This window comes from Sceloporus undulatus, chromosome 3 (genome assembly GCF_019175285.1).
Source record: "Sceloporus undulatus isolate JIND9_A2432 ecotype Alabama chromosome 3, SceUnd_v1.1, whole genome shotgun sequence".
Lineage (NCBI taxonomy): Eukaryota > Metazoa > Chordata > Lepidosauria > Squamata > Phrynosomatidae > Sceloporus > Sceloporus undulatus.
Window position 1 is genome coordinate 222,947,350 of NC_056524.1, and position 24,800 is coordinate 222,972,149.

Here is a 24,800-nt window from a genome sequence, read left to right on the forward strand (position 1 = left end):
TCCTTGCCATCTCAGACCCAAGGCAGCGCTGCCTTCGGTTTGGGAAGGCAAGGAGGGAAGGAGAAACGGCCCATGCCAACTTCTCCTTCCCTCCTTGCCATCTCAGACCCAAGGCAGCGCTGCCTTCGGTTTGGGAAGGCAAGGAGGGAGAGAGAAACGGAGGAGGAGGTGGGTGGCACGGCCACGCTGGGTGGCGGGGGAAGGTGGGTTGGCACCGCGTGGTCCCGGGCTGGGGGCCAAACAGGACCGGGACTGGGAGGGCCCCCCCAAAAGTGGGTTTTTCCCAGGGGCCACCGGGTTATGGCATCCCTATGTGTAGGCAACCTAAGAAGGCCAACTCAAAGGAGTTGAGGCTCTGGAACAGTTGCAGAAATAGGGCTTGTTTTCTGCCCAAAAACCTTGATTTGTGACCTCTCCAGCTCTACAAGCTCAGTGAGACTAATAGCCCGACTTTCTGCATTTTAAAAATAAATTATTATTATTATTTAATTTCTCAAGTAACACAAAATATTTATAATATCAGAAACTTTGGGAGACTCGGAGTGACTAGGGTAGAAAAGGAAGTAAACTACACCTTTTTGTTTCTTCAGCATTGGGCATCTAGCTTGTGAAGAGAATAATTCAAATGAAGTCTAACTGAACTGTTAATAATCTGTACCATCACCACCCCAGCAGCATCAGTTCTTCCCTCCCACACCAAAAGACTGCATTTCTGTTCTCTCGTTTCAGCAGTTTTTTGCAGTCCCTACACAGATAAATGTATTTATACACCTTGAAAGGAAATACAGAATCACACATAAACCCATTCCCAAATCCCTATACCTCACTACTGGAGGATCTTTCTGGAACAATCATTGGAAATGGCACTGAAAGAGAAAGGGTGCACATCACATGCATTTCCCACTAAGTTGTTGAGGAATGACGTTTCACATGTCAGAAATCCAACATGTTTAAAACTGCATTTTAAAAAAGAACATTTTGGAGCTGAAACAAGTCAAGGTCTGAAGAAGAAAAATGTAGAATTACCGAAGAATGGGAGCAATGTCATGAGAAAACACCTGTTAGATCCCAACAGCTATGAGTTGTGTGTTAGGGTCGAGTCCATTCTGTGCAAAATAACAAACCACACACATATGAGTGGGAAAAGGCCAGCCACAACTTTTATTGATTACTCTGAAGGCATGGTTGGCAAGCAAATGGTTCTGGATCCAGATATCAGCCAATGTGCCTCTTAATCAAGAAACCTCATCCTCCAGCCTGATGCCAGAACCCTTGGGATGATGAGAAGATCCACCTGGGCAGATGTACTCATGTGGTCCTCCTGCCCTTAGAAGGTGCAAGAAAAACATCTGTCCCCGAGCTGGACAAGCCCCTTAGCACTCTAAACACCCCAAGTCCCATAAGGGGACCTCCAAATATTACCAGTTTTTAGACACACTGGTAATAGATATCCCAGATCCAGGACCCACGCCAACCACCCCCCCAGAGCCCACCTTCCACCAACCTGCTGCAACTAAAACCAATAAACAAAAGCCAATGCCTGCACCCTAATATGAGCAGAGGCCTTCCCCAAAACATGAAAGACCAGGCTAGGAAGATGCTACCAGTTCTTCTCTTCATTAGCCCATTAGCTATGTCAGATTGGGCTTCTGTCATCTACAGTCCAAAACCTCTGGAGGACCAAAGGTTGAGAATCAGAGTTTGACTGGGCCCATTGCTTCAGCAATGTTCTCCTTAAAAACTGTCCACTGAAGCCCTTTTGTGGATTTCTCTATACTATCCAGACAATCACCAGGATGTATCTATCACACAAACACCTAAAAAGCATATCTAACCTTAGAGAAATATTTGTCTATTTTTGGAAATCATTCTTTTTAGTTACTGTAGAGTAAGTCAGGTACTGTATCTTAGCCTTAGAATCATGGAATCGTAGAGCTGGAAGACACCACAAGGGCCATCCAGTCCACCCCCTGCCATGCAGGAACTCCCCATCAAAGCATCCCGGCCAGATGACCATCCAGCCTCTGTTTAAAGATCTCCAAGGAGGGAGATTCCACCACTCTCTGAGGAAGTGTGTTCTACTGTCAAACAGCCCTTACTGTCAGGAAGTTCCTCCTAATGTTGAGGTGGAATCTCTTTTCCTGCAGTTTGCATCCATTGTTCTGGGTCCTAGTCTCTGCAGCTGAAGAAAACAAGCTTGCTCCCTCCTCAAGATGACATCCCTTCAAATATTTAAACAGGGCTATCAGATCATCTTAACCTTCTTTTCTCCAGGCTAAACATCCCCAGCTCCCTAAGTCGTTCCTCACAGGGCATGGTTTCCAGACCCTTCACCATTTTAGCCGCCCTCCTTTGGACACGCTCCAATTTCTCAATGTCCTTTTTGAATTGTGGTGCCCAGAACTATACAGAATGTTCCAGGTGGGGCCTGACCAAAGCAGAATAGAGTACACTATTACTTCCCATGATCTAGATACTATACTTTTATTTATACAGCCTAAAATTGCATTGGTCTTTTTAGCTGCCGCATCACACTGTTGACTCATGTTCAACTTGTGGTCTACTTGGACTCCCAGATCCCTTTCACACATAGTTTTGTTCAGCCAGGTGTCCCCCATCTTATAACTGTGCATTTCATTTTTTTGCCCTAAGTTCAGTACCTTGCATTTCTCCATGCTGGAATTCCTTTCATCCATCAGAGGTTTGGAGCTGGAACCAAATTGGTTAGCTGCTGAAAATTAAGATGTATCTACATGAAAAGTTTGCATTTATACTGCAGAATTAATGCAGTTTGACATTGGAATTTATAACATGGCAGGCGAATTGGTAAAATCCCATGCAGAAATGGGAAATGTTTGTCAGATATGTTGGTGTGAAAGAGAAATAACGCAAAAATAATCCGACTGGAAAGCTCCTTTGTACTTTTGAAATTTAGCGAAAGTAAAAAGGAGCTGGTTTTGACAACTTTGCGTTTGGGTTATTTTCGCGTTCTCTTTCACACAAACTTAGTCTGAAAAAGATCCCGCAAATGTGGGGTTTTTTTTTTCAACTTTCTGTTCGGATTAATCCTGAATGTTGTCTGAAAAACAGCCTGCAAATGGGGGTTGTTTTCAGTTTAAATTTAGTTCCTGCATGGGATTTGTCCCATGTGATAAACTCCATTGCCCCAACTGCCAGGACTCAATGCCACAGACATCTTTTAAAAATCCCATTTGGTCCTTCATTTTGTGGCTCCTGAGCATACACAGAAGAGATTAAAATCTCTTGAGATTTCCTAACTAAATAAACATGTCATATGAAAATTGGCTGATTTCAAACACGTAACATTACATTAACAACCTTAATACAAACATCTGTATCATGTATTTTTAAAATTACTGGAAACTCCGCAAGGGTTTGTTCCTCTTGAATTTTCAAATGAAGTTGATTTTTGCAATTTAGTTTTTTAAAGAATCTAACAGGAAGTAATGGAAAAAGAGTATTGAGCAAAATAGAGAAATATGGGGCTTTCCATTATTTGTATGAAGCCAATTATAATAGGGGTGTGAGTCAAATGCTTTGGTTCAATTAAGATGTAACATGAAACCATGCCTTGTACTACTTGAATGAGTCTGGGAATAGAATTATTCCACTGTTGAATAGCTTTTACAGTGAAGAAGGTCTTCCTAATGTTTAGGTGGAATCTCTTGTACTTTGAACCCCTTCATTCATGTTCTAGTCTCTGAAGCAACAGAAAACAGGTTGGTTCTATATTCTACATGACATCCTTCTGATCATTAAAGAGAGATATCATGTCACTTCTCAAGCTTCTCTAAGCTAATCATATCCATCTCCCTAAGTTGTTCTCCTTAACGTTTGATTTCCAGATCTTTTATCATCTTGGTTGCCCTTCTCTGGTTACATTCCAGCTTATCACTATAATTGTTGAACTGTGGTGCCTAGAATTGGATACAGTATTCCAACTGAAGTCTGAACAAAGCAGAATAGAATGGCACTAGTACTTCCCTCACTCTGGATACTATTCTCCAGCTGATGCAGCCCAGAACTGCTTGGGGGGGGGGTTTACTACATTATACTGTTGATTCATGCTTAGCTTGTGGTTTGCTAAAACCCCTAAATCCTTTTCACACATACTGTTTTCAAGCCAGGTGTCGCCCATCCTATATTTGTATATTTAATTTTTCCTCTCTAGATGTGGTACCTAGCATATTTCCCTGTTAAAATCTGTTTTGTTAGTTTGGGCCCAGTTCTCTAGTCTATCAATGTCATTCTGAATTCTAACCCTGTTCTCTAAATAATCTTCAAACTCATACATTCGGTCCTCACTTTGTATGTGGCAATACCCCACTTGCTGCATTCCTGGTTTGCAAGCAAACCATGGTTTGCTGTTACATCTAAACAGAGAAACTATGGTTTAGTCTCCCTGTACAAATGGATTGTGATGCAGGAATTGCACCTCTAATTTGTTTTGGTAGAATGAGGGTGAACTGCTGATGCAAAAAACACACACACACTGACTTCTTAGCTGCACCTATTCTCTTTCTCAGTCATTTCCAGTGGCCATCAGAACTAAGAACGGAGAAACAGAATAGTTCCCGATCAGCAATGGGGTCAGGCAAGGCTGAATACTATCATTCTATCTACCCAACTTGTATGCAGAAAACACTATTTAGGCCAAGTCTAGATTCAGAGGAAGGAGTGAAGATTGGAAGAACATTAAGGACCTAAGGTATGCAGATAACACAATACCACTGGCATCACTAGGGGCTGCAAGAGGTACGGACCGCACCAGGTGACACCTTAAGCGGGGTGACACCACTGCTCCTCAAACACCTACCTTTTGGCAGAAACAGGCTGTGGCATTCATCTACTTCCCTTTAAAATGCTTTAAGAGATGGTGGGCACGGGCTGAAGCTCAGTGAGAGGGAAAAGGAAAGGCCCCAGAATTTTTTAAAATTAAAATTTCAAATTTCAAATATTTTAAATTTTATTTCCAGGAATGCCTAGATGTCCCAGAAAAGAAGAAAAAGGCACACTGGTAGGGTAGAGAAAATCTTAGGGTGACAGAGGAAGCAGCAGATTGAGGAAGGACTTTTGGTTTTTTGCCTATGTGGCGCACATTAAATGTTTTGCTTTGGTGTGATATGTGTATGAGTAAGGGTGCAGTATAGTTGAGTGGCTTGCTTGCATATCTGTATATGCGCACATTTGCATGTATATTTATATTTCTTTTGAGCATCACAAGTTTGTTTTTTATGAACTAGGCATTTTACTATGCTTTTGGGTGGCAAATATATTATTTGACATTTCCTACTTGGGTCCTGGTTCTGTTTCTATGCAGTTTCTTGACTACTTTACATCCTTTTGAGTTAATTCCATTGGCCTTCTATGAAATGATTACCTTAACACAGAACCTTCTGTGTTGTACTTAATTTCTTGGGTCTGTTAAGTTCTTCTATTTTCACATTATTTCCCTTCCAGGAAATGGGTGTTTTGTGACTAGCCATGTCCACATGGGAGACATTTTGTGAACAGACAATCTCCCGTCAACAGAGCTATTCTGAAAGTTTGTTGACAACATGCTCTTAACATTTCAAAATGTGCCCACTATTCCCAAAATATTGGGGATCTTTTCATAGGCTTTCACAGAAGATTCTGTATGTATATGCACAAAACCAATGTGCTCAACTGAAAATTAGCCTAGAACTCTGCTCCTCATCACACATGTAGAAATGGAGTACAATCCAACAACAGATGCACTGTGAAAATCTTACAGAGCTTGGCCCTAAAGACTGTGAACAGGGGAGGAGACAAATGGTAATGTGTCCTCCTTCAGCAAAGAATACATATATTACTGGTAACAGCAATCTCATGTAATTCCAGTGCACAAATCATCTCCTCCCTAAATTTCTTAGCAATGTCTTTCTCCACAACAGTTCTCTTCAACCACTTTTTCCATAGTAGGGGTTGGAAAGGGAAGTAAAACAAAACAAAGATGTACAGTATCTGTGCATTTGACTAGGACCCACACTGGCTAGTTTTAGAACAGGACACATCCATACCAAAAAGGTTTTTTCTCTATCCTGTTTCTGAACATAATTGACAATCCAGTGATATAAGCAGGGCAAAACAAATAGCAGCTGCACATACATCTGAATCATCCACCTATACTCCTACATGTAACTTAACTTTAGAAAATTAGCTCAGCTAAGATTAGCAGAAGTGAAAATGTATGAATAGCCCCACAGACCCAGCTGCATTCCAGCGAAGCCACATTCTCTGCCCAAGATGGCCAATCATGTGTTATATGATGTATAGCCAGCCTTTCACAATGGGTGCCCTACCTCCAGATATTTTTGAATTCAGCTGCAATCATCCCCAGCCTATTATCAGGAATCGTCAGGAATCAAGGGAGCTGTAGTCAAAAATACCTGGATGGTATTAGATTGGATAAGGATGGTGTATACTAACTTGGAACAGTAACCTATTCTGAACCTTGTGTGTGCAAGATGAAGCAAGGTGCTGCCTCTGCCCCCACACCAACAGGGGAAAATGGCAAAAAGTGAAACTTTCAAGAGCAGCTATTTACATTTTAAATAGGTTGCAGGGTCTCCTTGCACTGCTTTACACTTTAAACACTTTTCTAAACTGCAATCCCAGTGCATAAATCATCTGCTCCCTAAATTGCTTAGCAATGCCTTTCTCCTCAACAGTATTTCTGTTCGTCTGGTTTATTTTTTTAGTTTTTGCATACGAGGTGTTTCAGGTTTCCCATATTCTTGGAACTTGTTCCCAGATCTCTGGAGTCTGACTTTGTCCTACAGCTTATATTTTCCATCTACTAAAAAGTCTGCGTGTTTAAGGATGGAGATTGTTCTGAGTAAAATGGAGCCCATGTTTTTTGGTCTATTCCTTCTTCCTAGCGACTCTTTGGAGAGTCTCCAGTGGAACTTAAAACCATCTTGAGATACATTACATAAAGCCTAATTTAAATGATTGCAGCCTCCTAACATTTCCCATCTCCACCTAAATGTAGAGTCTATAGCTTGAAAATCACCTCCACATAAGAAAAAAAGATGGAAGTAATGGTAGGAGAAACAAAGGTGGGCTATCAATGGAGGGAAACATCATGTGAAGCATCATGAAAATAAGGCACTTAAGACACTCCAAAGCTGCTTTGGCAGTCAGGTCAACCCATTCTGCCAGTTAGCACCATTGTGTTTGTAGAGAGAACCTTATCCAGTTAAAATCCACATGTAGTCATGACACAATAGTTTCATATGGTAACACTACAGAATGCAAAAGTATTAACAGTCTGGAATGGCAATTGCCATCTTGTATGCTCAGATAAGCTCATACCTGAAAGTTGGCCCAAGTCTTATGATCTTTCTTTCACTTCTGCCACCCTCACAACCTCATTCAGTGAGGACATGAGAGAGAGCTTTTTCACTGGCAGCTTGTAGGCTATGGAACGACATCCTGAGGGAGGGTTGGTGAGCCCCCTCTCTGCTCTCTTTTTTGGCAGGCACAATCCTCATTTGAAGAAGTCTTCTCAATTTTTAACTAGTTCGGCAGAAGGATGGCCAATTAGTATGCTGCATTTTATAACATATATTCTATTATGCTGAATATTTATTTAATTGTCTTAAATTAATGTTTTAATTGGTTACTTCATGCTTTGTTAATGTTTGTACTACAAATTGTTTTAGCTATTTTCTTTTAACTTACATTGTAAACTGTGGAAGGAAGAAAAAGGAAGAGAAAACAAGCAATCATTTTCAGGCCACTGCTTTAGGTGAAGCACATGGGCCAATCTTCATCATCATTCAGTCACCCTGTTCCTGTAAGGAAGGACACAAGATAACAAAATTAAAAACAAAAATAAACAAAAACAAAAAAGTTAGAAGTGCCACATGAAGGCTGCACAAATAATATGGGTGGTGCGTACCGCATGCAGAGGCTTACATCAATGACAGCGGTAGGCAAAGTGGTGCTTAATGGCAGCAAACAGCTCCCTAAAACTGATGGTCCTTGACCCACCCCACAACTCACCAAGCTACACTTTTCCTGGTCAAAATGGAATTAATTGCCTAACCTAAAAGCTTCTGGTGCCTTCAAGTCGTCTGTCAACCTATGGCAACCACATGAATTTCATTGGGTTTTCTTAGGCAAGGAATACTCAGATGTTTTGCCAATTCCTTTATCTGAAATATAGCCTATAGCATCTGGTATTCATTGGCAGTCTCCCATCCAAGCACAAAGCAGGAATGACCCTACTTAGCTTTAGTATATTTAGTGCCTTTAGGGTACTTAGGCATCCATGCTAATCTATTTGTTGGTCTTAGAAGTAACAAAGGAAATGGATTCAAAGAAGAAAGGCGAAGACATGGCATGAATTTCAGGAACCCTGTGCAGTTGCTACGAAGTGCCATGTGCTTTGAACACTGGAAGTTCCATGAGACTAGGCACACCTCTACCTCTTAGAGCACACACAGAGCAGTATCTGCAACCACATGTTTAATACCTTATTAGCATTCATCAACATTAATTGAATTTGCAGAGATTCCAAATCTCCTATTTCCTAAAACATGTGATGACGGCTATAGTGCAAGGACTGTAGGATTCATGGACCTGGTTTAGCTGACATGACAAGCCAGGAAACTACTGGAATTCTGGCTTGTTGTGCATTAACAGTGTAAAAAACAGAGAATGAAATTTTCAGTTTGTTGGGAGACAATCAAACCAGAGAGGAAACTGTACTTGCATTTAGACAGCATGAACAAATCAAGGCACAGAGCTGCAAGCAGAAGCAATCAGCTATCAGGTATTGCTTGTACATAAGCCAGCGTTCCTGATGTTCTCTGGCTTGCTGTGCTGCCAAAACCTGTCTACTGTCAGTCTGACCAAACACCACAAGTACCTATAATCACTTCTGTGTTTGTCAGTAAGAACAACAATGCAGGCTTAATTTGTTGCCGACTCTGCTGGATACCTCCTATAGCAGTTGTCTAGCAAAGTTATTTTGTATGTTCTCTTCTCCTTCTTTTTATTATTATAGTTAGAATTAATAGTGCTATAATGCACCAGCGAGATAGCACTTTTGCACTACAATTATTACTCTAAATTTAAAAAACAAACAGAGCTTAAAATTTTCCCTTCCAATCATAGCACCACCTCAGCAAACCACATCCTGGGTTTGTGTTTTTAAACCTTTAGAAGAGCCTTAGTGTAGATCCAAGAAATTGCTAGAGTACCAAAAAAAAAAAAAAAAAAAAATGCAAGAATTGATATGAAGGCAATAACAATCAGCAAAACCCAAGGAGCTCTACTGGGAAAATACACACTTCTTTAGAGCAGTCTCGTTGAATCATAGGCTCTATACAGACAGGCTAAAATAATGCTGCTTCAGGTCACTTTGGAGGTATGGTGTTTCAATGATGCATGAGTCCTAAGAGTCTGGAAGCTGCACCAAAGCTGCACTCCAGTCCTTAGGACAGGAGCGTGGCTTTGGTGCGGCTTCTGGATTCTTAGGACGCATGTATCATTGAAACACCATACCTCCAAAGTGACTCGAAGCAGCTTTATTTTGGCCTGTCTGTATCAGGCCATAGAATCATAGAATCGTAGAGTTGGAAGAGACCACAAGGGCCATCCAGTCCAAGCCCCTGCCATGCAGGAAATCACAATCAAAGCATCCCCGACAGATGGCCATCCAACCTCTGTTTGAAGACCTCTAAGGAAGGAGACTCCACTACACTTCGAGGGAGTTTGTCCCACTGTCGAACAGCCCTTACTGTCAGGAAGCTCTTCCTAATGTTGAGGTGGAATCTCTTTTCTTGCAGCTTGCATCCATTGCGCTGGGTCCTAGTCTCTAGAGCAGCAGAAAACAAGCCGGCTCCCTCCTCAATATGACATCCCTTCAAATATTTACAGGGCTATCATATCACCTCTCAACCTTCTCTTCTTCAGGCTAAACATCCCCAGCTCCCTAAGTCGTTCCTCATAGGACATGGTTTCCAGACCCTTCACCATTTTTGTCGCCCTCCTTTGGACATGCTCCAGTTTCTCAATGTCCTTTTTTTAATTATGGTGCCCAGAAGTGGACACAACATTCCAGGTGGGGCCTGACCAAAGCAGAATAGAGTGGCACTATTACTTCTCTTGATCTAGACACTATACTTCTATTGATGCAGCCTAAAATCGCATTGGCCTTGTTAGCTGCCACATCACACTGTTGACTCATTTTTAACTTGTGGTCTACTTGGACTCCTAGATCCCTCTGGTATAATTATGGTCTCCTCCTTTGCCAGCTCTATGTTATTATTATTATTAAACTTTATTTCTATAGCGCTGTAATTATAGCGCTATAGAAATTATATGGACTGGGAGTTGCGGATACAGCTGTACAGCAGTTCCCTCCATACTTACAGGACTGAGCACAGAATGTAGCACTAAGTGATTGTACAGTGCGTCCTCGCCTTATGCAGGGGATCCGTTCCGGATCCCTCCGCATAAGGCGAATTCCGCCTATGCTTGAGCCCCATTGGAAACAATGGGGCTCGTGCGCGGCTGCGCGGCTGCGCACAGGGCGCAATGGGCGAGCGCGCCCATTCAATTGAATGGGACGGGCTGCCCCTTCCGCCCCGTGCGTGCCCCGCGGCTTGAGTGTGTATGCTCAAGGCCGCGTATGGCGCGCCCGCATATGGCGCGCCCGCATATGGTGCGGGCGCACTGTACCACAAACCCTTGTGCTATCTAGAGAGAAATTGGCAGGTGATCAGGAAGAAAAAGAGATCCAGAGGGCACATTTGGCTACACCTTGCAATAAATTTTACTGTACAGAGTCTTGTAACTTCCCGTAATGTTATATTTTAGCATACTCTACTGCTTTGTTATATCAAAGGTGGACAGCACCTTTGACAAGATCAACCCACCTATGCATTTTGTACTTTCTTTTTATTCCTATGGATCAACATGAGCTCATTCTTTTTTTTTTAGTAGTATGCTCTTTTATAACTAATTCTAAACTTCTTCAAACTTTTAAAGTGGGAAACAGAATGTGTATATGCATATATGTTAAATAAATACATTGATTTTCTTTACTCAAGATTTATTTATGGCTCCAAACGCAAAATTAGTACATTTTGCTTTGTTTTCCCCTTGCAATAAGACGTCCCATAAAAGGGTGTAAAGAGCTGTAACAGGCAGTGCATGCCAAAAGGGAGATTATTTAAGGGGTTACTTCACTACCACTTATTTTCAGATTCCCATTCTAAATGTGTTAATTAAGTCGTATTGAAAACTTCAGGCAGCACATTCTAACCAGAGCTTGGATGTAACAATTTACAAGAAATGTAGTTACTTGCAATTATTATTATAATTATTATTCATGCTTATTTATAAAGCACCATAAATCTACATGGCGCTTTACAGACATCATAATGATTTACTTTTTTCGTTAGCAAGCTTATAAAGAAGTAGCAATTCAAAAGTGCTTTAAAAATACTTAAAAGTGCTTAAACAAGACATTCTAATGGAATTTTTCTATACCATACTTTTATCAATTTTATGATTCTTCCCTTAGGAAATAAGTAAAGAAAGAAACAAGCAATGGAGCAAGTAACATAAGTTACTTGGAAAGAGTTTAACAAATAACAGCAATGAGTCACTCTAACACAATAAGTACTGGAACAAAATATATTTTAGTATATTTTATTTAAATATATTTTAAAATTTCCAGACTCTAATTCTAATGTTAGAATCATGAATGGGTGAACAAAACATATGGAATTCTAAGCTTGATACTGTAACAATCTTTCGTCCTATATGATGAGGCAACAAACTTTCAAATCTCTGGCCTCAAATATATAGTTGGTAGCGTGTTCAAAAACTCATCACTTAGGCCAAGCAGATTGACTTCAAATCAACAAAATAAGTTTATTGTATAAACAAAACAGAATAAGAGATTGTCGATAATAAACAGTTGTAAACTTGTTTCTCAATCAATCAATTGTAGAGGTTTCTAGCAACTCTTATTTCAGATTCCACCCTTTTCCCAATCTTTAGACCTTTCCTTGGTCTAAAAGATTAGATTTACTCTTTTAACACCCTGTCCCCTCAGGGACTTCAAGACTATAGCCCTCCTCAGGACCAGTCTTTTCCCAAGCTTACTCAACCAACCCCCTTCAACTTCTAAACTTAACTTCTAATACCCTTCTCAACTGCCTCTGAATCTTTTATAGCCCCAGCCGGTCTCTGATTGGTTTAGAATCTCGGGCTCCTGATTGGCTGGCTCAAGATTCCGAGCACCACAGATACCTATAACCATTTTTGTTTTTTCAAACATGTAATCACTGTGTATTAGAAATGTGATATCAGCTAATCCTATTAGGCTGTCTCTGATAAACTGCTGTCCCCTGCTGTTAGAAAAATAAATGGTTCTCCCACTTCCCTAATTCACAGATGAAACACAACAAACTGTTAGACAGATAACTTGCCTGTAATCCTTTTTTTAAAATGACCATTTATTCAAAAAGACATATGGTTTGATTCAGAACCTTCCAAATTAGAGACATTTGTTGGCAAACCCTGCCACTTTTCCTGAATGTGCATGTTTGGGTGCATGTTGGTTCAGTACAGGCCATCACAAATTAGTGAGAAAAACAACATATACTGATATGCTGATGAAGAAGGCTGATTTTGTGAATATACTGATTATTCCCCTGAAGAACAACCATTTGTGACACAAAACCCTGATTTAGAAGACCTAGTGTTCAGGTAAGTAATCAGTTGACTCTTGGGTGATGCCAACAACAACCCCATGTTTAGATAAAGGAAAATCATTAACTTCACATCACCGTGGGTTTTTTTAAATTTTATTGATAAAGACAAACGTAACACATAACACATAACATAACACCTACAAAACATCCATCTAGGCTTCGTATCTATTATCCAAAATGACAAAATTACATTACATACATTAAAAAACATAACTAAAATTATTCCATATATTTTTCCTAATATGCTTTTGAATCTTCCCTTTTCAAGCGAGTTCACCTTTTATTATTACTTATAACATTTAATTCTATTTTCCTTTATCTTTTCTCCTGTTCATAAAGTACAGTCGGTCCTTCTTATACACGGATTTTTTATACACAGATTCAAGCATACATGGTTTGAAAATGTTCCAAAAAAGTATAAATTTACCTTGATTTTCCATTTTTGATAAGGGACACCATTTTGCTATGCCATTACATTTAATGGGACTTGAGCATACACGGATTTTATTATGTACGGGGGATCTTGGAACCAAACCCTAGCGTATAACAAGGGTCCACTGTATAGTTCCCATATTTTCTACTTGCTCTTACTGTATTACCAAGATCGAAAGGGCTATATGTATTTTCCCAAATATCACATTACCATGTTGACAAACTTCTGCTATCTACCATACATTTAATAAATACAATGACTACTGTGGATAAGTTAAAGAGCAACACTCCAAACTGAAGAACTCTCTGATTGGGAGGATGAATGCTAACATGAAATTAAGAATATTTCAGAGTGATAGCTGGAAATAAATCTTTCCCCCCCCCAAGAAGTGAGAGGATGTTGACTAGTGTAACTATTTTAAAATGACTACGCAGAACTAATTTACATTCCTTAAATCCAGAATGGGTTGTAAGCCATTGTCACTCTTTGAAGGGTATGAAGTACCATCAATAACCCCCAAATATACTGAAGGTGGGAAATACTCCATTTATTGTCCAAGAGAAGTTGTACATTGTAACACATCTCGGTTCTAACACATCTCAGCAATAAGAGAAGAGCTAGTAGAAACTACAAACAGTGGGGTTTGCCCACTCTGTGGTACTATCAATTTTGGAGGGAACTTCAGAAACTGAGTGCTCAAAAGAAATGTTTGTTGAGAAGTGGCTTGACAGAAATCTCAAAGTAAGAGAGGCTGAAGCTAGAGGGTGGTAGACGTCAGGGAGCAGACACAAGTCATTCAGTGCAAACTGTGAAACTGCAGTTGTTTGTGCTGCAAAGATAACTCAGTATTAAGGAAGACATCCAAACAAATCTGAAGGACAAAGAAAATACTGTTGGTGTCCATGAAGTCAGTATTGTGGCTGTTGGTTGTAAAGTAAAAGCTACTTCCACTGCAGTTGATATTATCTCCAGTGTAAGTATCTTTGGGCCTCTATAGACAGGCCCAAATAAAGCTGCTTCAGGTTACTTTGGACATATGCTGTTTAAATGATGCATGCATCCTAAGAGTCTGGAAGCCATGCTCCAGTTCTAAGGACTGGAACGTGGCTTTGGTGTGGCTTCCGGACTCTTAGGACGCATGCATCATTTAAACAGCATATGTCCAAAGTGACTCAAAGCAGCTTTATTTGGGCCTGTCTGTATGGGGCCAATAACACTATAAATGTTGACTAAGTTGAGACACAGGAGGAAAGGCTGAATAAATCACAGAAGATTATCCAAGGAAATTATTCCAGTGGACCTCTATGGGCAGTTTGAATAGGCCAGGGGAAACTGGCTGTGTAGAGTAGGTATGGGTTATTTCTGTGCGCATAAAGTCATTGTGGGTACAAGAAGTCTGGCAAATAATGGAAATATGGAAAGTAACAATAATACAAAGGATTACAGAATCTTCAGTATCAGTCATAATGTGCAAGTAATTATGATACATTTGTGAACTATGATCAAAACTATGTGATGGATTATAAACCTCCCCTCTAGAAAAATTAAGTCAATTTGAAGTAAGATTGGCACTCTTGATATAATACATTCCACTCCTTTCTGAATCCTTTGAAGAACAGGAAGATGATATTAGCCTCAGATGGCAAAGAGGTCACCTAATGCAGCCCAAACCCAGCCGCAAAAGGAGCGGGTTCTTACTATTTCTTTTCACGGCCTGATCAGGACCACGGCATCTGGTTTCCTTAGGATCACAACATCTCACAGCAATTGGGGCAGGCATTTAGCCACTCGTTCCGCCCTGTCTACTTCACACCGTCGTCTTTCATGATCTCTGTTGATATTCATATCGCATGAATATTTGATTTCTAATTCCTAATGGAGCTGTAAATCTGACATCCAGCTGTTCTCAGACTGGTGGCCTGTAGTAAACTCCTGTTGTTGGTTTATGTTCAATTGAATTTCTTTTATATAATGTTACTCCTCCTCCTTTTCTTCCCGGTCTATTCATTTTGAACAGATCATATCCCGCCATTGTTTCCTACTTTATAAAATTGTGCTGGCATAACATTATGCCATGCCAGCTCTCAACAGGATCATGGCCACAATCATGACTAATATGTTCCACTGGTTTCAGACAATAGTGTATTATTAGTTAAAAGATTAATATTCTCCATGTAGTTTTTTGCATTCCTCATTTTAAAAGCTCTAAAAACAGCCTTTAATGTTTGATTTTCTTTCATAAGAGAGATCAATGGAGCATTTTTATATTTTTATAACATTCATTTTATTTATAAATATGTAACTTGTAAATGTCTGCAACTAAGCAAGCACTCCTATAAGCAAAACATCCTGATCATTAAAGCCAAAGTGCTCAACCTGAAACAAAGGCGGGTTACACACCGCCAAAAAGTACGTGCTCAGCACATACTAGGGTTATGAAGGGGCGTTGCACGTACAAAATGGCAGTGCCCATTCTACATGGGCGCCGCCATTTTGACGTATCGGATGCTTAGCGTCTGCACGTCGCAGTGTGGAAATGATGCCGCAAGTGTGCCATTGGCACCTTGCAGCATCATTTCCGCACCGCAAAAAGAACCCGCTTTTTGCGGGTTCTTTTTGCTGCGCCGGGGAACCGCGCGGTTTGTCCGCTGCGGTTCCCTGGTGCAGCAAACACGGGTGCCGGCAGAGCACCGTTTTTGGGCGCTCTGTAAAGCACCAAAGTTTTTTTTTTCCACCCAGCTCACAGTTCTCTGGTTCTCTCAAGTGAAAATACTTCAAAGTGTTTCTCACGCTCCTCTCACCAATTGGAGGGTAACAAAGGGCAGGGTATTACATTGCAGGAGGAAGAAACATTCCAAAAGAAGAGTATTACATCCCAAAAGCAAGAAAAATATCTCCCGTCATAAGTTCACATTAATGCAACACATATTGATTACCTAAGACAGTAGCTGGAGAAAGGATATTCACTCTGTACCTGTAATAATAAATCAGTGAGTCAGATAGTAAAAGACAATAAAAAGGATTCATACATAGACATGATAAAACAGCCTTTTAGCACTCACATCAAAGTGTATTTTCTCTTGTACTGATGGTAAAGAGGAATGGCAAAAAATTATATCCAATGCCTGCTCACATTTCTGTTGGTAGAAAAGATAAGCTCCATGGGAACAAGGACTTTCTGCTATGGATGTGAACTGTGTCCCAAAAGGAGGGTTATAAAGAATAGAATGGAACAAAACAGATCAGAAAAGTGATAGTAATCCTGAACTAGTTCGTCCTGTTATTTTCTTGTTCTCTTGCTCCTCTATATAGCTATTCTGTATGGTATAAGACAAATTAAATGGACTTGAGCAGTCATTAACCTCCTTTGAATTTACCCATTTCAGTAGGCATGGTTGAAACCCAGATACAATGCCTGCTGACATTCTCTGCTTAAAGACACAGAGCAGTTACAATTATTTTCCCAAGGGCTGACTCCCAATCTCCTCTGGATTTCACACTCACCTCAGTAAAACACAAGCTGCAAGTCTCTGGGTGGTTTTATGGAAGCAAGACTTTGTATTAGTTCATATCAGATTGTTTTGCATTCCAGATATGGCAAAACACAGACATTATTGTTTTAGGCCAATTCTTAACTACTGTACTTGTAAAGAAGTCTCAACTTATAATTGCCATACATATCACAACACGTGTTGGAATTTAAGCTTTCTTTACTGCTCTTTTCATTATTGTGACCACCTACACCCATCTGGAAATGAGAACCATCTGAAATATGCAACTGTGTTAAGAAAACAATACAGATTATCTGTAAAAGGGGGAACAAATATTCATGAGTCTTCCACTGAATGGAAAAGGCTGTATCAAAATTTTATGAACATAGATAGCAGACTGGAGTTGTGCATTTTCATATTATAACATAAAAAGGTTTAAAAGAAGAGTGATGTTAATGTTTCTCCAATCTGGTTAACATATATTTTCAGATATTTTTATATGAGCAAGAGTCCAGGTTTCTTACTGGCGCATCAGTAAAGAGGCATATGCCATTGCCGATAGTGAAAGGGAAGAGTCCAGCAGCTGTAAATATAAATATAATAGATAGATGCAACTGTAACTGCCTTGTGCTCTTATAATTGCATCACAGGAAAGCTTGTTAAAATTAAATACAAGCACGTCCTTTCAACAGGAGCCATTCCCTAGCTTTTATATTGATATCATGCAATAACATCTCTTATTTTCACCCACCGTTTTGTAGCCTCAGTCAGTGTTCTCTTCAGGGATTCTCCTGATCCACTCTCCTCCTCTAGTAGATAGCATTCAGATCGCTGTCCTAAAGTAATTCATTTCAGAAGTGTCAAGAACAGCAGTTTGCTTTTGATTCCCAGGCTCATGCCACTATCAGGACCATTGTGCTTCAAAAAAAATATGGGTTGGCCTTGAAGCATCTGAGTCTTCAAGGATGACTTTTCATATTATGTTTTCTAGACACATTTCTAGGATACGTGTATTTACCTATGTAAAAATTTAACATATGATTGCATCTGATATTCAAGTACTGTTTGTCCAGTTGTACACAATACATAAGATTACAGACATGCAAATATAGTTGCTGCTGCCAGTAGGTATTTCCTGAATGGTTTTAGCAAACTACAGCTTGTTTTTTTTGTAATATGTGAAATGCCCCTTCTTATGAGTCTACGTGCCATTTCTGAATTCTAATGATGCAAAGGTGAATCTGTCACCGGGTTTTCTTGACAAGATTTTTCAGATGGTGTTTGCCCTTACCCTCCTTGAAAACCATAACTTGCTCAAGGACACCCAGTCAGTTTCCAGGGCCCTCTGTTCTGGTAGTCAAGGTTTGCTGTCTCAGCCCAGGATTTTCTCTGCCCCATCTTGATTCGTCCCTTTTCACTTGCTGCCCCTCACTCCTGGAACCTCCTTCCCCCATGAACATGGCTCATCAGTTCTTTAACTATTTTCAAAACTGAGTTGAAGACCATCCTGTTCAGAGAAGTGTTCCCAGGGTTTGCATGACTATTATTTGCTATTTGATGTTTTTAATTTGTTGCCTGTTTTATTGAACCCTTTCCTGTATTGTTATTATTTATATGTATTGTGCTATTATTTCTTAGACTGTACGCCATGGGCAGAGTTTACTCTTATCTATTTTATTGTTTCTGTATACAGCACTGTGCAAATTTACAGCACTATATAAATAAGGCATAATAATAATAATAGTAACAATAATAATGTAGGAACTTGAAACCTAGTCTCTCAGAGTCCTAGTCCAATACTTAAACAACTGTACCACACTGGTTCTTGAAATGGCCTTGAACACATATAAATAATACCTTAGACTTCATAATTGAGAAAAAGCAAGCTTTGATCCCATATATCAGACAGAGGAGTTGGACTACTGGCTTATGCATATCTGAATTACTACTTGTTCTTCCTTGAGAATTATTTTCCTAAAAGGTAGGTAAAAATCTTCTAATGAACTCATAAATGCTTAAAAATGTATATTCAGCAAGTATTATTAACTAATAAATATAATTCCAGATCTTCCTATACACACATACACTTTTAGATCGAGAACATACTAAGTATATTCTCAACCTACTTTGAGAATAAGAACAAACATCCTGTGCTGACATAAATTTTAGTTTATATGTATGATGGAGTAAGACTCACCACTATGGATTTTTACCACACCCAACTGTAGTAAGCAAATGTTATTTATACACTTGTCCCTCCCTTTTCGCAAACCTGGAGCCCACAGTCTTGCTCTTTGTGGGAGGGACAAGTGGGGAGGGATAAAATGGCAACGCACACCAATGCACAGCCTCTGCATGCGCACCACTGCTTTCAATGGGACTCAAATGTTCGGGGGGGGGGGGGGGTCCAGAATGGATCTCCTGAAAATTGGGAGGGGCTACTATATAATCTCTGAGTGCTTTTCTCAAACTGACATTTTATCTTAATGTAAGTAAATGGTGAACAACCTACAGGACAGCAGAGTCAAGGTTTTGCATTATACACAAATTTGCAGTTGATATCAGCTAGTCATAGGAATACTGTAAAAATTCTATGTGCTTAATTTAAACAAAAATTGTGACAAAGCTCATAGCCCAAACCATCCAATGCCATTCACACTTACTCTCTCTATAAAAACACAATATTACAAAGTTATATTTTTATATCTGAGCAATTTATTTCTTATTTTTACAGCTTGCAGTTGGTCTTCAGATAATAAGTTATAAGAGCCTTATATACATAAATCTGTCCCTTGTGCCCCAAAGGATCATGGACAAATTGGCAAAACCAGAACGCTGTGCCACATAGATAAGGAAAGAAGACATCCCATTTAAATGGAAGTAAAGACTAAATGGAACCAAAGAATTCCCTGGTGTAGCCTTTAGGACTAGCTCTCGCTACATAAAAAACTGTAGAAGCTATCTAGCCAAGGCTGTGCAGGGAGACTAGATTAATCTAACAAAATTTGTTTCTTTACTTTTTTCAGTTCATGCCATAAGATTCATTGTAGTGATATATGTTATATTATACTGTATAGCTGAATATTATTTCTGGAAATCATAAATCTTTCCCAGTTCACTCACTACTTCTTAGTACCATATGTTGAAAGGCATTTATTTGTTTCATTCTGACTTTTTTTTAGAAATAGATCAAGGATGAAAATGTTCTGTTGAGCAATATGCTTCACACAGAACATATATTTTAAAACTTCAGTTCACACATGCAACCCTCAGATACAGTTCTGCGGTATCTGAGTACAGAAGAAAACTAAAGTGAAGCTCTGATCAAGAGTAAAGCCTGAATGGCTGAGTACATACAAAATCTTAGTAAAGCCACTCCTCTCATTTTCAGTAGCTCTGAAGAAAGTCACTGTTTACAAAATCTGATGCTCCACAGCTATCAGCGCCATTGAGCAAATGTTTGTTGGCAGAAGTTGGCAGATTCAGAGCCTCAACCCAGCAGTCAATCATAGCTTCCTTCTTCAGCTATTATAAGGATACAACAGCAAAACTTTGGAAAGATTAAAGCTGGATTTGTTGATGTGCCAAGATGCTACAAGAGATGACAAGCTAGTTAAGCCTACAGCAAGGGTGGGCAATGTGCAGCACATGTGTTCTTTTCATTGGTCATTGTCACTAAAGATTCTACTGCCTTAAAAGTTTCCTAGTGATTCTATTTGCAAACAATCCATATGGGGCATGTGTACTTGTTTTTCAGCAGAATCCTACTTCCAACAGACTGCTGGGAATATATTTCTGCTAGGAAACAAGATGCATGTTTGTCACACATCATGCTTCCCAGCACACTCACTGAACCTTTTGCAGCAGCAGTTGTTCTTACTAGCAGCAGCAGAGACTGGCATCCCCCCTGAGTTCTAGAAATACCCTCCAATCCCAGGAAGTTGTCCATTTTGCTATTTAATAGGAGGGCTAAGGTTGCTGGGAAGAGCACAGCATAATCGCTGTAATTGTTTACTGAAGATCAGTGGCATTACCAAAAATTCTGGCTTAAAAATTCTCATCTTAAAGCTTTCATTCAGTTAAAAGTGTACTCCACAGTTGTAGGCTAAACAACTATTATGAAAAAAAAAATACAGACCTATTTAGCAGCATCCACAAAACTAAGCCACCCTTCTACAGCTTAAACGAGAATGAAAATAATTAGAAAATTGTTCCCCTTTAGGCATTTTTATACTTGTTGAAAGAGTTATCAGATAACTTGCAGAACTGCAAAACTTTACTATGTAGCAAAGAATGTAAACAACCTCACTTTTTCTCCCAAAGCCACAATCCTATACATACTTCTTTGGGAGTAAGCCCCACTAACAGCAGTGGAAATTGCTTCAAAAGAAATATGCATAGGGTTGCCCTGAAAGTGTTTTACTACTCGCTCTCAAATAAATATATTTATACGGTAGAACAAAATAACACTTTAGTACCAAAAGCTGGCATTTGGACTTAACAAGGATAAGACATATAAGCTATACAGGATATTGGTGCCAGAGAATGACAGAGATATAAAACAAGACAAGGAAAAACTGCCTTGGGAAAAGGTAGTTGCTTCATCAGATTCAAGTCCTTCCACTTTATACCATTTATTGGCCACATATCACAATAAACCTGAAGTTTAAAGAATTCTGGCTTATTGTGAATAAGCCAATGTTCTTGGATATGCTGCTTCAATGTTCCTGCTTGACTCGTCTGGCAACTGAGAGCAGCTAAACATACTGGGGATCTTAAACAGTTTATTAATTTATAAAGTACAAACTGTTTCTTCTCTAACAAGCCAGAGTCTAATAAAAAAAAAACCATGACTTACGACTTTGACTGTCAAAAAGAGGCATACTAGAACTCTTGATTCATACACAACACTGAATAAACCACAATCAGAATAGCCACAGTTGGTTTATCACTGGAACTAAGTAGGCAACAAACAAGGGGCTTGTAAATGAAAAAGCAAGGTTCCCTTGGAACTCAGACTTGCCATTTCCTCTGAACTGGCCATTTACCTTTGCAGGAAGCCTTTTCAGCCTCTAGACTAACTTTTAATACTTGTGAAATAGACCATGGGCTTAAAATTTGAGTGTAATTTAAATTTCAAATTATTTAAACTAATGGTTTAAATATTTAATAATAATTTTGTAAGAAATTATTCAGTAAATAATTTTCTTAAAATGTCCTAAACAGATATTTTGGTAGCAATTTGCAAACCTAATTTTTAAAACCCTCACAATTAGAATGGACTTTCCCTTTACACATATGAACACACACACTGTTCTAGCTATGAAATCTTAGCCATTTTACAATAGTCATATTGTCACAAGAGATGTACAACAAAACAGAAGAATTGCACTTATATATGTTATCCATCTCTTCAACAAAAGATGATATTTGCCGTGTAGTGGTCTTTGCTTTCAAGAAATTACATCTCATTTAGAGCAAAAGCAACTTGGTTTTGCAACAATTGTTAAAGTGTTCTGTATAAACAGTCTTTAAAATACACATCAGTGTAGCTGGCAGCTGCACAATATTTAGACCAGGAGAAGTGTAGCCCAAAAACCACATTTCTAAAGTACATTTCAAATATATTAAATAAAACCTAACCCATTACCTTTGGTAAAACACACCAAATCAAAGGCAGGAAGAAACAAATACTGGTAGTTCTACAACTGAAACCTTTTCCACAACACACAATACTTACACATCTTGAGTAACAGCCTCAACCACACCTATTAAACATTTCCTTAAATATATATGGGATTCCACATTGCTGCCTTGGCAGCAACATTTTATGCAGCATGCATGCAGTTAACTGCCCATTCATCCCATTGCAACTCCCTGAGGGATTTTCTGGTCTGGCAGAAAAAGGAAACGTTTATGCACTCTTGTTCTATGAAGCTGGTCTTCTAGATGACACATTCTGGATCTCCTGGATGTTTCTTGGACATATATCCAAACATTTCATTCATGCTTCCTTATTAACCAATGTGTAAGTTTCTCCATACCGTCAACTTGATTTTCATGTCCCAGTTTAAAAAACACAAACAAACAAGAATATCATCCATCTAAGGGTTTTCCCAAATAAACTAACGTCACCTCAGTATTGCCATACACAGCAGACACTGCTGGATACAGACATGTCTTTGGCAGTCCTCGGAATGCAACTCCTAAGAACTCATACCCTCGTTCAAAAGCCAGTGTTTTATCTTCCATATCGAGGATGACACGAATTCTCTCACCTATCTATAAGCAAAATCAGAAAAGGTTGGGGGAAATGGACAAGACAAAGATGGAAATTTATGTTAGAGACAAAGCAATTCATGGAGAATTGTTTCAATTCAAAAGGTGGTTTGCTAGTCAAAACAATTCAAATACTATTTGCACAAGGGATTTGAAATACCTGCAGTCTTAACTTCAGATAGATTTCAGTCTTATGCACATTTACCTAGGAGTATGTCCTACTGATCACAAAGGAATATTTCCAAGTAAATCTGCATATAATTAAGCCTGAAATAAAACATACTGGCCTAAATCCAATTTGTAGTCTCTGCAAGAGTAGATTCAATGAAGAAAGTACTGAATAATTAAGTTCAAATTTATGTAAATCCTATTGATTCAATGAGTCAACTCTAATTGGGACTTGCAACTAGATCATACCCATCATAACCTGCTAGGTAAAATTATTAAAGACACAAGTGTTCACAACTCTAGCAGCACTTTGGAAATACACCAAGATGAACTCACCTGATATTTTGGGGCATTGTTGCACTGCGGAAAGCTACCATTTACTTCACCATTATGCAACAAGTTATTGTCCACCAAATTCCAGCCCCAGCTCTGGTCATCACTGCCCAGGAGGGCCACATAGCCTTGACACTGCATGGGAGCTCGTTTTGTTGCAATTCCAATTACTGCCACTGTACCAAGGGGACCTTCCCACCAGACTTCCCAGGCATGACGACCTTCACTGAAGCCAATCTTGGTCCTTGCTCCATCTGTACTTTGAGCGATGGGATTCCGGTGCAAAGTAAATCCATTCTTCTTAATGTAGACATTCCTAGAACAATCATTGGTGCTGAAAGCATGCTGAAAGGCACGTACCTTGGGTTGGGAGAGGGGAGGAATTGAAAAAAAGTAAAGAACTTGAGATAAAATTGTCAACCTACACAAAGCCTATAAGTAATGCTAATGTTTAAATTTATTCTCTTCATAGTTAGTATGATTTCCTCCTTTAAATTTTAAAACATAATCCAATTACTTCCCAGTCTACCTGAGCAATACCTCCTTCTCATTCTCTCTTTTGGCAGCATTACAGTTAAAACTAAGATCTTAAGTAAAGTCGAAGGCTTTCATGGCCAGCATCCATAGTTTTTTGTGGGTTTTTCAGGCTATGTGGCCATGTTCCAGAAGAGTTTCTTCCTGAGATTTCACCAGCATCTGTGGCAGGCATCTTCAGCCAGCCACAGATGCTGGCAAAACGTCAGGAAGAAACTCTTCTGGAACATGGCCACATAGCCCAAAAAAACCACAAAAAAACTAAGACCATAAGCCTAAAGATTTGAGGTACAAGTAAGATATAGCAAAAAGAAAAAAGAATCAACCTTAAAGTGTTCAAATTGAGATGGAAAATGAAGAAATTGGACTATTTGTGCCACACCACCACAAAGAATAGGTATGTTTGGGAAAATATTCTCTTCTTGTTAACAACAGCTCATGTGGTGTTGATGACATGTCATACTAGCCTAGACAACTTGAGAGATACAAACAGCCCTCCTAAAAGGGCATCTTAAACATCATGCAGTTTTGAAATACAAGAAAGCTGGCAGGTTAACTTGAGAGAAAATAGTATGTAGAAAGATTTTGTAACACCTTTGAGATTAACTAAAACAAAGAAATTGGCAGCATGAGTTTTTGTAGACTTCAGTCTACTTCCTCAGATGCATTAGTAAGTGAAAACTCATCAACACCAGGTCTAAATGTAAAATATTTTGAATGAGACATGGACAATTACAAAACGTGTTTTATTTTGTGAGCAGTCAAGTTATGTGAAAAGAA

At 39.3% G+C, this 24,800-nt stretch overlaps 2 protein-coding genes across 7 annotated transcripts in view; both read right to left on the reverse strand.

Moving 5' to 3' along the window:
- NRROS (negative regulator of reactive oxygen species) overlaps nucleotides 1–17,510 on the reverse strand; it is a 25,960-nt gene extending 8,450 nt beyond the window's left edge. For 2 of the 5 annotated variants that reach the window (XM_042456922.1, XM_042456926.1), the window contains exons 1-4: nucleotides 16,152–16,257; nucleotides 7,729–7,841; nucleotides 7,360–7,563; nucleotides 2,661–2,728 (exon numbers count right to left, since the gene is read on the reverse strand). In XM_042456922.1, coding sequence (XP_042312856.1) covers nucleotides 2,661–2,692 — 32 coding nt within the window. In that variant the 5' untranslated portion in view covers nucleotides 2,693–2,728; nucleotides 7,360–7,563; nucleotides 7,729–7,841; nucleotides 16,152–16,257. Of the gene's footprint in view, nucleotides 1–2,660; nucleotides 2,732–7,359; nucleotides 7,564–7,728; nucleotides 7,842–16,151; nucleotides 16,258–17,457 lie in introns of those variants that run through there. The other 3 variants (XM_042456923.1, XM_042456925.1, XM_042456924.1) reach the window with 3 other exon arrangements.
- The window catches only part of FBXO45 (F-box protein 45), an 11,967-nt gene continuing 4,620 nt past the window's right edge, over nucleotides 17,454–24,800 (reverse strand). The window contains exons 2-4 of one of the 2 annotated variants that reach the window (XM_042456929.1): nucleotides 23,490–23,846; nucleotides 22,842–22,988; nucleotides 17,454–17,542 (exon numbers count right to left, since the gene is read on the reverse strand). In XM_042456929.1, the coding sequence (XP_042312863.1) occupies nucleotides 17,516–17,542; nucleotides 22,842–22,988; nucleotides 23,490–23,846 (531 nt within the window). In that variant the 3' untranslated portion in view covers nucleotides 17,454–17,515. Of the gene's footprint in view, nucleotides 17,543–18,456; nucleotides 22,989–23,489; nucleotides 23,847–24,800 lie in introns of those variants that run through there. The other variant, XM_042456928.1, reaches the window with a different exon arrangement.